The sequence below is a fragment of the Gadus morhua genome, chromosome 11 (assembly GCF_902167405.1).
Source record: "Gadus morhua chromosome 11, gadMor3.0, whole genome shotgun sequence".
Classification (NCBI taxonomy): Eukaryota; Metazoa; Chordata; class Actinopteri; order Gadiformes; family Gadidae; genus Gadus; species Gadus morhua.
The window spans coordinates 8,686,326-8,702,325 of record NC_044058.1 but is presented as its reverse complement, the minus strand read 5'-3'; the positions used below and the strand labels follow the sequence as shown (position 1 = coordinate 8,702,325).

The 16,000-nt window shown below is 42.7% G+C and overlaps 1 protein-coding gene across 1 annotated transcript; it reads right to left on the bottom strand.

The window, feature by feature from the left end:
- Nucleotides 1-6,902: 6,902 nt before the first annotated feature.
- On the bottom strand, nt 6,903-9,049 carry LOC115553338 (apolipoprotein C-II). Its single transcript, XM_030369478.1, has 4 exons — nt 8,967-9,049; nt 8,419-8,483; nt 7,952-8,111; nt 6,903-7,401 (listed from the first exon to the last, which is right to left on the bottom strand). The coding sequence occupies exons 2-4, from the start codon at nt 8,465-8,467 to the stop codon at nt 7,311-7,313; spliced, it is 300 nt and encodes a 99-aa protein (XP_030225338.1). The 5' UTR covers nt 8,468-8,483; nt 8,967-9,049; the 3' UTR covers nt 6,903-7,310.
- Between the last annotated feature and the right edge of the window lie 6,951 nt (nt 9,050-16,000).

Here is a 16,000-nt window from a genome sequence, read left to right as displayed (position 1 = left end):
ATTGCATGTTAGAAGTATTAACTGAATGTCGAGCAGTGTCTCAGATCTCTCCCTCTCTATCCCTCTCTTTATTACTACTCTCTCCCTTCATTCACTCTCTTACTTTCTTTGCGTGTTTGTGTGTGTGTGTGTGTGTGTGTGTGTGTGTGTGTGAGTGTGTGTGAGTGTGTGTGAGTGTGTGTGTGTGTGTGTGTTTGTGTGTGTGTGGTTGACTGTTTTATTATAATACATTGCATTGAGATGATTCGCTCATCAACTACATTAGTATTCAATTCAAGTAGACTGTTAAGCATACTAAACCTATTGTAATAAACCATAATAATCTCGTACTCTCACTCTTGTGGAAAACGAATTAGCATTTTTTACTTTGCAATGCTTGCAAAGTAGTTACTTCAGCTAAGTTGTTCATCTCTGGCGTAAGTGTATTGTGTGTGTGTGTGTGTGTGTGTGTGTGTGTGTTTGTGTGTGTGTGTAGTTGTGTGTGTAGTTGTGCGTGCGAGTTGAATCTATTGTCAAAGCATAGAAATAATTAGCAGCAGCTATAGAACAGCTGTGGAAAGTGATTACAATGCATTACACTAAGATGATTCGCTCATAACCTACCCACCTACTAAAGCTGAATAATCTCTCCATATTTGGGACTTTTCTGCAGTGTTTGCAAAGAGTTTTTTCTGTCAGCACCTCTGTTTGGACTTTGTGGCATGCTGCTCGTTATTCTTTGTTTTTACCACAATATGTCTCTATTTTAGTTGTGCCTCTGACCCCGCCTCTCACCTGTACCTCCTGCCAATGTCCATTTCCTGCCTTTTTTACCTGCTCAACTGTTCCTCATTTTGTGTTTACTCACCAGCCGGTGCTTTTAGTGCCACATGGTCCGATTGTTCTAACGTTTGGTCTTAGCTTACCTAGTCATTTAAACTGCACTGTATTCTGCCTGTACTTTTCCTGTTTGGTTCCTGCCTGGTTTTGGATTTTGCCTGCCGATATGCCATATATCTAGCCTGGCACCGCCCACCTACCTATTTCCGCTCAATTTTCATTTCAGTTCAGTACTAGGTCTGGGTCTGCTTAAAGGGGACCTATAAACGTTGTTATAATGATTGATAGTCATGTTTAACCATACTAATGCCCCGTTTACACCATCCCGCTAATGGCCGCTAATGGCCGATGGACCACCGATGTGGAAGTCGGGGTGATTCGGGTGACATCGGGCTAAAAATGTATGATCGGGTCAATTTATCGGGGTAGCATTTACACATACCCGATGTTGTAACGATAACATAACGATTTATGCCAGGGAAGACACCCGAAGTGCGTTTGGCGTCATTTGACGTCATTTCGAATGACGCCAAACACGTCAAATGACGCGTTTGGCGTCATTTCTGGAGAAGGCAAAGGGGAGACTGGTTTAGACTGATATTTATTTATATATTTATTTATATTACAATAGCGATTTTATAATAATAGAACGCCGGTTCTAAATGGGCAATGTACCCTGTAATTATAAAAGACATCCATCCATCACCCCCTATTTATACCCAAGTGGCAGATTGAGGGTCTTCCTTAACACAATCTGTTCACTCACAATCGTTATTTGTCTAGGGTTCTCGAAGGTCTTTCGTGTGTTGAAGTTGCCGATATAAAGACGATAAAACACGATAAAGCGCGGAAGATTAACGAATATAGCCGATGTGCCCAGGAAAATTCCCGAACGATTGGCGATGTCTTACGTTATACTCCCGTTCTATTCCCGATTATAGCCGATTAGCCCATAGCAACACCTGGTAACCGATTCTACCCCGATAGACCCAAAATTAACAAACATGTTCGTTCTTTGCCGATGTTGCCCGATGTTGCCCGATCATTGAGCATTTCTTCCCGTTTCTTCCCGTTGTCTAACGATGTTCCCGGGAAGAGTAACGGTGTTTCCCGATGCAACCACGCTATTTGCCGATGTTATAACGATAGCTGCTGATTTAGCCATCGGGCACCATCGGGGCCCACTCTCGGGTAGGTGTAAACAGGGCATTAAGTGTCAAGTAATGACGTACATGCATTTCGACGTATTCCCTGCAGACAGTCTGGGGTGGCTGTGCAGAGCGCTAAACACTCGGGACAACGTTTGCGATTCACTTGTTCACATTTCCGGGAAATCATCTACGTAGAGGCACTCCTGCCGCGCCCCCATATGCCTGGTCAAATCTGCCCGCTCGCACGCTTCAAGGAAGGTAACCAATCACAACGGAGTCGGGTTGGCAGGAGGGGGGCGAGGGGGTGGAGAAGGACGAAACAGAGCGTTGACAGAGAATGCTGAAAGCGCCCAAATGAGAGGAAGAGTTTCCCGAAAATCGGCATAGTGCATGGTTAAACACGACTATCAATCATTATAACAACGTTTATAGGTAATAAAAGTCGAAAAAACATAATAGGTCCCCTTTAATGTAAATGCGTTCCATGTAAACCAGATTTCTGGCGGTCCAATCAGCGAACTGAGGGAGTGGCTGAGAACGATGACGTCTAGGTCGCACACCAGTTTCAGTTGTAGTCAGAGGAAGACAATGGAGAAGGATACGAGAGAAGCTATTCGGTCTGTTGTGGGATCGCTGCCGAAAATCGACCAATTGAAGCCGGAGCAAGAACAAGCTTTGCTGAGTTTTGTTGGTGGCCATGATGTTGTGGCGCTTCTCCCCAGCGGGTTCGGGAAAAGTTTGATTTTCCAGCTGGCTCCGTTAGTGGTGAAGGAGCCGGTCCCGTCGCAAGACACACGTCACGACCAAACGCTATGCGATTGGTTATGGCAGATCCAGAGTGGCACTGGGCAGATCCCATCATTTTAAAACTTCTACAGACACCCGCCTCCAAGTGAGGGAACGTTTGTCAATTGAGCAGTTCCAGACCTTCTGTACACATGAAATGAAGTACGATGGTCTGGTAGGACCAGGCTACCATATATCTCCAGATGAGGTATCCGTATCGGATATGGATAACTCGCCTGGAATCCCATCTGTTTCCTTGGTTCTGGCCTTTGTGTGTCCGTGGACTGCTCTTTGAACGGTGACCTGGCGTTCCTTGCTTTGTTTAGATTTTTCTCCCTGTTTAAGTCAACAGCGGCCCTGTGCCCTATCCTATATTTATGTTTTTGCATTCTTCTTGTGAGACGGGAGTTGTGTTTGTTAAGGATAGAGCCTTGCTCCGCCTCAAATAAATCATTTGAAATGTATCTGCTTTTGGGCTTGAATTTCATACACCCCTGACATATTTCAGCTTGGTATATTATCGCTGGCGTAAATGTATGTGTGTGTTTGTGTGTGTGTATCTGTCTGTGTGTGTGTATAGGGCGCATGCACGTTCCCCTGTGTGCATGTGTCGGTGCCTGCGTGTGAGTGCATTAATGCCTGTGTGTGTGTGTGTGTGTGTGTGTGTGTGTGTGTGTGTGTGTGTGTGTGTGTGTGTGTGTGTGTGTGTGTGTGTGTGCGTGTTGTGCCTGCGTGTGCACCCGTGTGTGTGAATGCGTATACTATAGCAGAAGAACGAAGAGGAGAAATGCCAGTAACAGATGGCGGGCTGGCCTCTGTGCAACTGCTTGGGCGATTACGGGCACAGCTGTCAGTCACACTGTGCGTTTGTCTGTCTGTGTGCGTGTGTGTGTATCTTTGAGTGTCTGTCTGTGGGGAGAGGGCCGTCCTGTTCTTATTGTATGTCGATCATGCCAGTACTCCACTTTCTATGGTATCCTATTTTCATGCATGCATGGTTTACTGCATATTAAAAATTGGATCTCAATGAATTCCCTTTGGGCTTAATTAAGTCATTGGAGCAGCAAAATGGAGTCACCATCACTGAATGTTACGTTCACGACAACAGACACGTGCGTGCGTGCGTGTGCGAGTTGATGCGTGTGCGAGAACCTGCCCCTGGTCATGTGGAGGTGTGCATGGTATGTAGCGCCTTTTTCACCTATCGACCCTTCTTCCCACCACGTGTTGTGCAGGGATCGCCCTGCATAGTGCATACACACATTCCCTCACCCTCTGGCTCTCTCTCTCTCTGACTCCATCTCTCCTTTCTCTCACTTGTGCTTTAGCAGAATGGGGTTTCATACTGCCATCTAGTGGTGACGTAGTGGCCGGGCTGGCCCTGATGAGCGCCTATTATAGAGCAGATGAGAAGGATTTGTATGGGTAGACAACTTCCACTATAATATTTATTCAAAGCTATTCTATTGGAGAGAAGATGCTCGTTTGAACAATTTCAGACATTGAATATGAACAAATATGTTACTGTATGAAGATATTAATTATACATAATTATTGTAACTACAAATACATAATATATCACTCAACATTGGATTTTGAATCAAAAACCGTACAGCTAGGACTGTAGCACCCTAACCTACTTTCGTGTCCCCAAGTAATCATCCCTACCAAAAAGCAGGAGTTGCTGCCTTTGTATTTCCGTACAAGGTTTCTTCATTGTTTCCGACTGCATGGGGGTCAAAGGTGCCCAGGGTCAGAAGGCAGTGTTGTTCATAATTGAAAAAAAATAGAACTCAAACCACATGGGATAGTTATATAAACTTCATACCTTGATGTCTGTTCTAATTCGCAATGGAGAAAAAAACATTTTGACTGGGAATGGAGGACCTTTTGTGATTTCATCATTGAATAGCTGGTGCTATCCAACACACCCAGCCCACCAGTGCATGCACACAACCCTAGACACACACACACACACGCACACGCAACGCACACACACACACACACACACACACACACACACACACACACACACACACACACACACACACACACACACACACACACACACACACACACACACACACACACAGACACATACACATACACACAAATGTAGAACAACAGAAAGAGGAGGAAATTGCAGTGTCAACTATGAGGAGTAGATTTATTGTCAACCATTCAGAAATAATTACCAACAGCTAATTGGCCATCTGTGGGAACGTTCCTGGCTGCCGAAGAATCTCTCCCAGCGTACGGTTCATAACAATCTTGATCAAGCCCTGAGCTGTTCAACTCATAGCCCCTTAATTTTTCCTAAGAATTTATACATCCGGTAAAGCTATCATATATTGGAATATGACTGGAATATACAATGTGAAATGAAATGGGAAAAAAAATAAAGGGAATCAAGGAGCTGTTTGGTTTTATCTTCGGCCACAGCAATTCAAAAGAGTAACAAAAAGTCATTACACAATTGCTGCTCTTCAAAGAGCACACGGAAATCATTGATTAAGTCCATGTTTACTTGCTCAGCTGGAGCAGTGCAAAGGCACACTGACCACAGTGAGATTCTAACCACCGACCTATTGGTTACAATGACAAAATATATTTTTCATTCCTCCTTTTCTTTCGATACTCTGATCACAATGCAAGCCCAATAATGTTTACTCCTACGAACAATTATACTAACTCATATTGGGTATTGGTTTATTTATTTCATTAATCATTTGCAGTTAACCTCATTTGTATTATTTTGCATGTGCTGTGACGTCCACATTTTCCCGTCTGGGATTGATACAGTTTCTATAGCTTATCTACCAGATGAGGTTAACTAAAGCATGTACTTTTCATTTGATGTTGTTAAATGGACACGGTGATGACAAAGAGAAACAGAGAGAAAGAGAGCAAAAGGAAAGGAGAAGAGGAGAGGAAAGGAGTAAGGGAATAATACAAATGTTCAATAGACTAAAGTCACCATGCATACGGTTTGGTTTGACTCAGCTTTATGGTTATTTCACAGTAATTAATACTATGAAACACAGCCACAGCATGATCAGGGATACTATGTCATACTGGGGGTAAAACCCCAGTACCTGGGTGAATACCTGGGGTTACGTGGGGTTACATGAGTAGGCCACCAGCCACCCCCCCTTTCCCCGTACATAAATCCATATAAATCTCTCTCTCTCTCTCTCTCTCTCTCTCTCTCTCTCTCTCTCTCTCTCTCTCTCTCTCTCTCTCTCTCTCTCTCTCTCTCTCTCTCTCTCTCTCTCTCTCTCTCTCTCTCTCTCTCTCTCTCTCTATATATATATTTATTTATTAGAGTTTGGAAGTAGATTGGATGTAGCTATTTACTGTCCCCTTTGGGTCTGGAACTGTGCTTGCATCATAATTGATACGCTAAGAATAGCTTTGAAGGGGCACTGCTTTGCAAAGAAATATCCTCTTGGGATCAACATGCTTCCAGCAACATCTCAAGCCACCATCCCTCCCCTCCCAACTCCTCGAAGCTTATGTACAGTGGCTTGGTCGAATAAATAATAATATCTAATTATTTATTATAAAGATAATATATTTATAACTGACCAAGTCAATAATTCTCTCTCTCTCTCTCTCTCTCTCTCTCTCTCTCTCTCTCTCTCTCTCTCTCTCTCTCTCTCTCTCTCTCTCTCTCTCTCTCTCTCTCTCTCTCTCTCTCTCTCTCTCTCTCTCTCTCTCTCTCTCTCTCTCTCTCTCTCTCTCTCTCTCTCTCCTCATTTCTCTCTCTCTATGGTAAACATGTTGATGGTTCAGGGCTCACGGCAAATGTGTATTCAAATCTCAAGCTAATTACAACTCAAATATCTTATTGCCTCACCCTCTGTCAGAACTTTTTCACATTCCTGTGTTGTGCAATACATCTCTAGGCTAGCACGCATATATTTCCACAGTAACATTTCTTATGATCCACGTTCATAAGCCTACATCAGAAATATGAATTAACAGCTTGTCAAATCTAATCTATGCCAATGGCTGGTTATGTACATTGATGCAGAGATAAACATGGAGCCTTGTCTCCAGGAACTCCCACAAAAGGATGATCAACTTTAAAATGTACATTTTGAAAAACCCACACAAGAGGTAAATCACCACGTTTCGACATTATGTTTTCTATAAATATTTTATTTGTAAGATAAGCAACATAAATATTTAAATTTCATCAACACAGGCTTGAGATCTGAGTGAAACTGACATACATCCACCAGCTGTCTCTATTGGGACAGCATTTAGAATAACTTCCTTAAACTCTTTGTCATTTGAGCGTGTTGTTGTTGCTGTCTGTCGGTTGCTTTTCCTTTGGTTTATGTCCCGTGTTGGTCCCATTGTGTCCCAGCGCCGTTACAATTGGACTAATCATTGGTTGTGTTCAGTGTGTCTGGGGGTTAGCTGTTCAGCTCAAGAGGAGCATGTTTGGTGAGAAGGCCCTGATGGAGCAGACACTGGTCTGTGTTCATCAGCATACGACGTGGTTGTTAAAGAGGATGATTGTGGAGGTAACAGACCGCAAGGCTGTTACTGCTGTGGGTACAGGATGAAGTACATCTGGTCCTGCATGATGCCGAGGTACGTGCTGACCACCAGAGTGGTGTCTTCGTAGATGTTCCTGTGGGTAACAGGGAGCATAATGGCGTCACGTTCATTGCATTCAAATATCACAATCGTACAATTTTGATATGGTGCTAATGGCATGGTAATATCACTCCATGGTCATACCTTAACATAAAGTTGAAGATAAAGAGGTGTATTCATGGAAATTATGATTGTAAACTAATAATTTCACTCACATTAGTTCAAATGTGTGAACTGCATAGGCAGTCCACAAAGCCCTTACCAATAAGATCCAGCCTGATATTTATGCATTGGATGTTTTGGGAAATTGGACAGATATTTTGTTTCCTCTTAATGTATTTATATTCTGCACCACTTCTAGAAAACCAACCATTGTATCATAAGGATAGACTCTTCTCTTCCTTGTTTGAACAGTGAACATGATTGAAAAGTGAGGTGAATACCGCCTTGTATGGTAAGAGACAGATACCATAAAGCCCTCTGTACCAGCTGTACACACATTTAAGATCCTATCGTCTTCAGGTACATCTAATTGAGTGTGTTATTATCGGTCCCTGTAAGGCTTTTGGCTGTGTGTTTCTTACTTGACTTTCTCCTCCAGCTTCATGCCTCTGATGTTGTCAATGTAACCCGAGGCGGTGTTAACAGAGCCGTCATAGTAGGACTTGATGGTGTCTGTGATCTTGGTCAGGGACCCTGCCTCTTCCTCCACTGCCTGCCTGGGCATACGGAAGCTCTCAGCACCTGGACACAGCAGGTCAGCGGGGGTTATTATAACAACAATAACACTATAAAAAGACTCACTTAGCCAGTGAAGCTTGAAGACAAAGTAAAATTTGCTAAAGGCTAACCTCTGGTGTAGTTTTTATTCCATGGCTAGTTGTAAGGGTCCAAATTTAACACCTGCCACCAGCCAATGGTAGATACATTTGATAATTTGTCAGGTCAAACAATTGACGGCTACTTATGAAAATAATGACTTTGATAATTGATGTTTTCACTCATAATATATAAAACTCTGAAGTAATTTTTAACCCCAGTTGAGACTTACTGAGAGCAAGGAGTGTCACCATGACGGCGATGATGAGCGTTTTGTTCATGTTGTCTACTGTTTACCTTTAGAGAAACAATCAGTTGTGATTCATTGTATACCTGACATCAGGTCTCAGACATTCTGCTCTGTTAAAGATTCTGCGGTCAATCAGTCATTTAACAATTAGTCAGAAAACAATTTCCTTCAAAAATTATGGAATATACAATTCTGAAAGTAATTTAACCATTAAAAAAAATATCCCAAATTACCAAAAATGTGAATTAGATAATATAATAGCAATAATACTTTGCTTATTTATCAATAGTTCTGCAATTAACAAATATTAAATACCAATTCACAAAAAATACTTTGTCACAACCTTAAAAAGGACAAATACTAATTCAGAAAAAAAAGATTAATTTATGAGTCATTAATGTCATTCGATCTTCCAACATTCCCATGAATTGGGTAGTAGGCCTATCACTGCATTCTAATGCGATATTGTTGACATTTGACCCATTCAACGTGACCTAGGCAGTGAACCAGAGCAAGGGGCGGCCGCTCACCTCTCTCTTCCAGATGGGTCTGTGTCTGTGTGATTCCAGGGAGCTGATGGGGCCTGAGCTGTGAGCTGTATATATACAGCAGCACACAAAGTTTGTTGTCGCTCTCGGAGACAAAGTGCAACCCAGCGTCAGATAAAGCCTAGCTGTTTAAGGGTGTGTGGCTTCTGGTGTTCAATGGACACTGTTTCATTATGTCAACATAAACAACTGACTGGACCGGTAAACATCAGGGGATCAATCTAAAAAAAACTAAAATCTTCAAAGGGGAAGAGCGGGGGGGCATCAGTAGATTTAGCTAACCATTGTATGTCCGTTGTTTCCATTGTGATTAAATCATGTCTCAGATTGGTATTACACCTTGCCCTGGCCCGAAGCACCACGCCAGCTCACTCATTAGGCTACTTGCATAATAGTGACTCATGTCCCACGTAGATAGTCCTAAGTCTAGCCTGGCCTGACACGTCAGCCAGAGCATTTGTTTTGGAACTATTTGTTTTGAGTTAGTAAAGTATGTCAACTAAATAAATGTAGAGTCTCCTTGCACCTTTCTTTTATTGATATTCAAGTGAATTCCTTTCCCATGAGACATACAAGGAAAAAAACATAATTAGACCTCAATGCTACAGTTGAACCAAACCGAACAAGCAGGCTGTTGTAACATGGTTTGAGTTCTTCTGGCAGTATATCTTTAGGATCCAGCCCCTCAGAATTACTGTTTCATTCCATCTAAAAATACAGAAAGTGTCCCCCTGTTCATAATGTTTGAGCTTAAAATGAACATGACTAATACTTTTGTCCGTTTAAAACATTTTTTAAAGTGTTATAGATAATATTTTTCAGCATTGATGAAAGGTGCTTGGGTACTTTAAAGCAGTATGTTTTACATTTGACCAAAATATATTCTAAATATTCAATTACTTTGGTTAGGATATTATTATTGTGTACATTTCGGCCTCTGTTTCGGAGACGTTTGATTTTGCACTGCCTGAATGGTTTGGTCAAGTAAGACTTCATGCTGTTCTGTCCCTGCCGTTCTGTCCCTGCTGTGTGCCGTGTGTGTGGATGAGTGTGTGTTAATGATAAAGGCAGGACGAGATAGTGAGAGAGAGAGATTTGGTGCGCATCGTTGTGCATCGACTAATCAATGCACACAGGTTAAACCAGCCCTCACCACACACACTCGGGGAGAGCTCCTCATGGCAGCCCGGATAATATGCTTCATATATCATTGTTCTTCAAACTCCAACATTAAACCGATTTAAACATCATACATTCCCTGGTTGTGGAGGAGCCCAGTAAAAGACACATAGGTGGGGTGTCGCAGCCACCTAGGTGGTGTGTAGCAATGGATCTTGCTACACTGGCACCCAATGTGGGGCCTCTCCAAACAAGAAAAGGGACATAGAAGAGCCTGCCAAGGACACACTGGGCCACCCACCAGCAGTGGCCAGGGACAGCCACCATCCAGCACCAGCCCTTTCCCCAACAGCGCTGTGGAGCCCAGCAGGGGACAGGGGAGGCAGCACAGCAACCGCCACAGGATGGTCTACGGCTAGCCACCCCTGAATCCCGCCCACAGCAGCCAGCACAGCACCCCAAGGCCCCATGCACCGATGGGGGGAAAAAGGCTCACGGTGAGAGAGGGACGGCCCTACTGAAGGCTGTGCCGGGCCCACCGTGGACCTGGCGCGGCGGCCAAGCTGTTGATCCTCCACCCAGTCCGTCCAGACAGCCCTGCAACGGCAGTGTCCAGTAGAAAAAATGCCAGTTGAGGCTGCAGCCCAAGCCTCCATTCTCCAGGATGGAGGAGAAGGGTAGGTTGGCACCGGGGAGGTGTGTCCTACCCAGTGGTCACACCTTCTTTATTTAGGTATTTGTGTATGGGTGTTTTCTTTTGGATGGTTGGGGGTGGGGGTGTGAGTAGGCTTCGGCTGGGGATTTTTCCCCAGCCTCAATTGGACATGAGGGTCTGGGGAGTGTGTGTGGATGATGGCTGGATTAAGCAGCCTCACCAGCCTCACCTTTTTGGACTCTGGAGTTGAGTGAGGCTGAACACCTGTTGTACATTCACTAACCAACCTGCACAGGTTAAACCAGCGCTTTGCTCCGATATCCATACACTTAAACGTAGTACACTATCTGCACTTACTAAGTGCACAGATTTTCAGATGTCAGTGTTGTTCCAAATTGAATACTCAATTTGGGCTGCCGCCGCGAATCGTCCCCCGCAATAAACATCCTGCTTTGAACGGTGAACCCTTTACTCCTAGCAGCTATAAAAAAGCAAAAAAGCTATAAAAACGACAAAAAAATTACTCCATTAATGCAGGCTATCTGGAAATTGTGCCGACGTTGGCTCAGCCTCTTCCGCTACATAGATAAGATGGCTGCCGTTGAGAACAAAAAAGTGTGCATCGATCCATACTCAGAGTTTTGACCGTTTTGAGTGCACCATTCTGTTCCTTTCAGTGTGGAACAGAATCATACAATCTTTACTTTTCAGGCAAGTGCTAAGTGCTACACCGCAGACGACGTCCTCCAGATAAAAAGATGACTGACTGGTGTGGTCTGATTGGTTATCGTTGATTGACTGATGAAGGTTCATGCTTATTGGCTGTGTGTTATTAAAATCCTGAATCACAGAAGGTCTTCTGTTCCCGTGCTTATGTCCTCCTTAGGGAATTAGAACAGAAAGGTATGCTGTTTGTCAAAGTTGAATGGTGTTATGTTAGAAATAGAGGTATGAAATATAGAACTTTACCAGGTCGCTGGTTTCCGTTATGAACAACACTGCTTTCCTGGCGCCACGTGGACCCCAATACTGACCGATACAAGGAAGATACCTTGTTCGGAAATACAAAGGCAACCACTTATGCTTTTTAGAAGGGTAATAACTTTGATGCAGAATACAGTCCTAGTTGTAAGTGCCACGGGTTCAAAATCCAATGTTGAGTGATGTCTTTGTGGTTCAAATTGTATCCTCCAACAGCATCATATTTGTTTATATTGGTTGTTTCAAATGGTGCATACGAGCTTCATCTCTCGAAGGTCCGTTGGATAAACATGCCAGCATAGCCAAAGCATCACCACTAGATGGCAGTACGACTCCCCATTCTGCTAAAGCACGAGCGAGAGACAGGCATACATAGAGATGTTTTACAACACAGCTGACATTCAAAACATTTTCTAACCTTAACAATGAACCAATCCCATGCCAAAAAAAATGTCTGCTGATAATTATATTATATATATATATATATATATATATATATATATATATATATATATATATATATATATAAATAAGAGAGAGAGAGAGAGAGAGAGAGAGAGAGAGAGAGAGAGAGAGAGAGAGAGAGAGAGAGAGAGAGAGAGAGAGAGAGAGAGAGCACATGTGTGTGCAAGGCGTTCCCTGCAGAACACAAAGGCTGGGGAAGAGGGTCGACAGGTGAACTTAGTAGTAGAAGTAGTTACCAACAGCTAATTTGCCATCTGTGGGAACGTTCCTGGCTGCCGAAGAATCTCTCCCAGCGTACGGTTCATACTATCTATATCCAGCCCTGAGCTGCTCTGTCCATAATTCTTCTTGAGCATTTAGAAATTTGGGCTAGCTTCCATATTTTTGAATATGAATGAAGATCATAAAACGTGAAAATAAATGGGAGGAAAAATTAATGAAAACAGGAGCTCTTTTTGTATTGTCTCTCTCTGGAGAAATTAAAAAGAGAAACAAAAAAGCCATTACACAGTTGCAACGAGCACATAGCAATAATTGATTCAATCTATGTTTACTAGCTCAGCTGGAGAGGTGCAAAGGCACACTGACCACAGCGAGATTCAAACCAGCGACCTCATAATAACGATACAATTAACTTTTCATTCCTCCTTTTCTTTTGATACTCTTTACTCATCACTTCAGTATGCAAGCCCAATTATGTTTACCTCTACTAACAATTGTGTAGTAATAGTAAGTTATATTCTGCGTTACATTTAATTTCTAAATATCATATTGCGTATAGATTCATTTTTTGTCAACTCTTATGTAGAAAACAGATCACTATCACATCATCACTTAAGAGTAAAAAAACAAAAAACAAAACAAAACATCCCTAAAATACAACAAACCTGTCCACCAGAAAACGTGTTTCTCTAATCAGAAGCTTACATTCAGCTCTCCGTCCCCCCTCACAGAGCATAAAACCCCTCCAACAGCCCAGCTGTGACTGAAGCCCTGCATATCGTCCATCATTTGATAATAAGCATGTTCCACCCTCAGTCGGGCCTTCAGCAGGCCCTTCAGAACCAGCACCGGCTCCACACTACCGACACTCTAAGCCCGGTTCCTGCGTGTTAGCCAGATCGCCAACTTGGCAGAACCAGATAAAAAGTTCACCAATGTGTGTACACTCTTCTTCTGAGCACAGTACTTCGGGCCAAAAATAACCAAATCAAAAGAAAAATTCTCCCCTAGACCCTGAAACCACTTTTTTAAAAGCTCAAACAGTACTGTCATCCGAGGACACTGAACGAATAAATGCCCCAGGGTCTCAATCTGAGAGCAGAAAATACACTCCACCCCCTGCTCTGGATCCAGGTGCGCTCTCCGCTCTGTATCTGTTTGTAGCTATTGCTCCATGTACAATCCTCCCCTGGAGGTCTGCTGTCCATTTTTCAAGGGGCAGCTTGTACAGAGACCGCCAGCTGCCTTTCGGGGAATCGTCTGGACCAGAAAAATCTGTCCACCTCGACTCCTGCATGCCTGCACATACCTAGCACAGGTTCAGAACCTTGGAGCAGATTTGGTACAAATCCTTCTTCCCTGCAGCCTGAAAAATCTCCAGGTATGGGGTTGTGAGAGACAGCAGCTGACCTCCTCCCACTCCCTCACAACCGGGGTGATAGACAGAGCAGGGAAACTGTACTCTCCCTCTTCGCTCCACTGGTCACACAGAGTGCGGTTTTGTGCAATTCTGTCAGAGGTTGTTGGGGGGAAGGAAGGCCTGAAAGTGTTGGGAGTATTTTTGGGCACTGAAAATGTCACAGAAAGGGTAAATGGAGAGGCTAAAAGGAGAAGCTAAATGACTAAGCAAATCGAATAGGAAAAGGAAAAGCAGCGAGGAAATGGAAATGCAAATGTCAAGGAAATCTCCCTTTTAAATGTCTGATTAAAATCTGTATTCTTAATCAAATTTGTGAATCCAGTTATTTATTTCTCTTTTTAAACTGCATTTTCAAATATATTTTTAAATTGCATCATTTATTTATGAATTCATTAATGCATTTTTAAATAATGTACTTATTGACGGTTTTAAGTTGTTTTCGTAAATCCCATTTTAATTTGAGCTACTTATTGATGGATTAATATTTCATTTGTAAATAATTTTTATAATTCCTCTTTTTATTGACCATTAAAATATCAAATAATAAATTACTTTGTATTTCTTTATTACTATTTCCGTGACACTTGTGGTCCTCCATATGTGGTACATGATCATGTTACTTTTTAGTCTTTTTAGCGGTTTTACATTTTTTCACTTTTCTCAGAATTGTAATATAGTTTTTGAGGCGAAAGCGTTTCTTTTCGTCTAAGAGGTTAAAACCGACCAATCTTTTCAGTACATCAACAGATCTGATGAACTTGTCTGTGTCACTGAAGTAATCATTTAGTCTAACAGACTTTTTAAATGTCACATCCAGAAATTGATTAATTTCCTCAAAAGAATAGAGATCTGTGTTCCTGATGGAAGCCTCACCTATACTAGACACTGTATCTGACTCAGAGTCATACTCCATATCTTCTCCCTCACAGGATGCCTGACTATTTAACATACCCTGTCCTTCATTGGAGATCACAGTGGGATCTCTGCCTGCAAAACTTGTGGAAGCTGCTTCAGTGCCTGCAGACTGAGAACTGTTCAGGTTCTCCGAAGCCACATGAGCCTGCTGCTTCTCAGGCTCGCTCTGTTCCTCCCTGTCTATGGAGGTAGATTTGTGTCTTTATTATGCAATCAAAAATAATAGGTTTGAGAGCAAAACTTTCCACACTGCAATCAAAAAATAGGTTTGAGAGCAAAACTTTCCACACTGCAATCAAAAAATAGATTTGAGAGCAAAACTATCGACACTGCAATCAAAAAATGTTTTATTGCAAGATAAATTAATGTGATAAAAAAAATATTAATGGGAATCCAAAAGTTTTGTTTGCAAACCCAAAAGTTTTGTTTGCAAATCCAAAAGTTTTGTTTGCGAATCCAAAAGTTCTGTTTGCGAATCAAAAAGCTTTGTTTGCGAATCCTAAAGTTTTGCTTGCGAATCCAAAAGCTTTGCTTGCTGTTGAGCTGAATCTCGTGGGCGGGACCTACGCCGAAAGATGTAAGACACGTCTCTATTGGCCAGTCTCGATCGGAGTGACAGCTTCGCAACATCCACAGTTAGTAACGAGAGAGGGAGTTCTATTTCATGTAGGCTACGCCGTCTAGGCTTCGCCTTATGGGCTTGTCCCGTGCGCGCGCTTGCGCGCCCTGAAAATCCCGTAGGCCGTCAGCCGACAAGGAGACCATGGCAGAGGAGAGCAGGGCGATGTTGTTGACCGCCGCCGCGGATTGAGAGGCACAAACGAACACCCTGTCCGTCAGGCCGACAATCTGCTTCTGGAGGCGGTCGGGGGGCAGCGGCTTTTCGGATGTTGCCAAGCTGTCACTCCGATCGAGACTGGCCAATAGAGACGTGTCTTACATCTTTCGGCGTAGGTCCCACCCACGAGATTCAGCTCAACAGCAAGCAAAGCTTTTTGATTCGCAAACAAAACGTTTGGATTCGCAAACAAAACTTTTGGATTTGCAAACAAAACTTTTGGGTTTGCAAAAAAAACTTTTGGATTCCCATTAATATTTTTTTTATCACATTAATTTATCTTGCAATCATTTTTTTTTGATTGCAGTGTCGATAGTTTTGCTCTCAAATCTATTTTTTGATTGCAGTGTGGAAAGTTTTGCTCTCAAACCTATTAATTTTGATTGCATAATAAAGACACA

Bases quoted from the DNA above. Each gene is read 5' to 3' on its own strand.
- LOC115553338 (XM_030369478.1), bottom strand. From the start codon at position 8,467: ATGAACAAAACGCTCATCATCGCCGTCATGGTGACACTCCTTGCTCTC. The intron at 8,112-8,418 runs GTAAGTCTCAAC...TGCTGTGTCCAG, and splicing joins GGTGACACTCCTTGCTCTCA to GTGCTGAGAGCTTCCGTATG. The intron at 7,402-7,951 runs GTAAGAAACACA...TGTTACCCACAG, and splicing joins AAGCTGGAGGAGAAAGTCAA to GAACATCTACGAAGACACCA.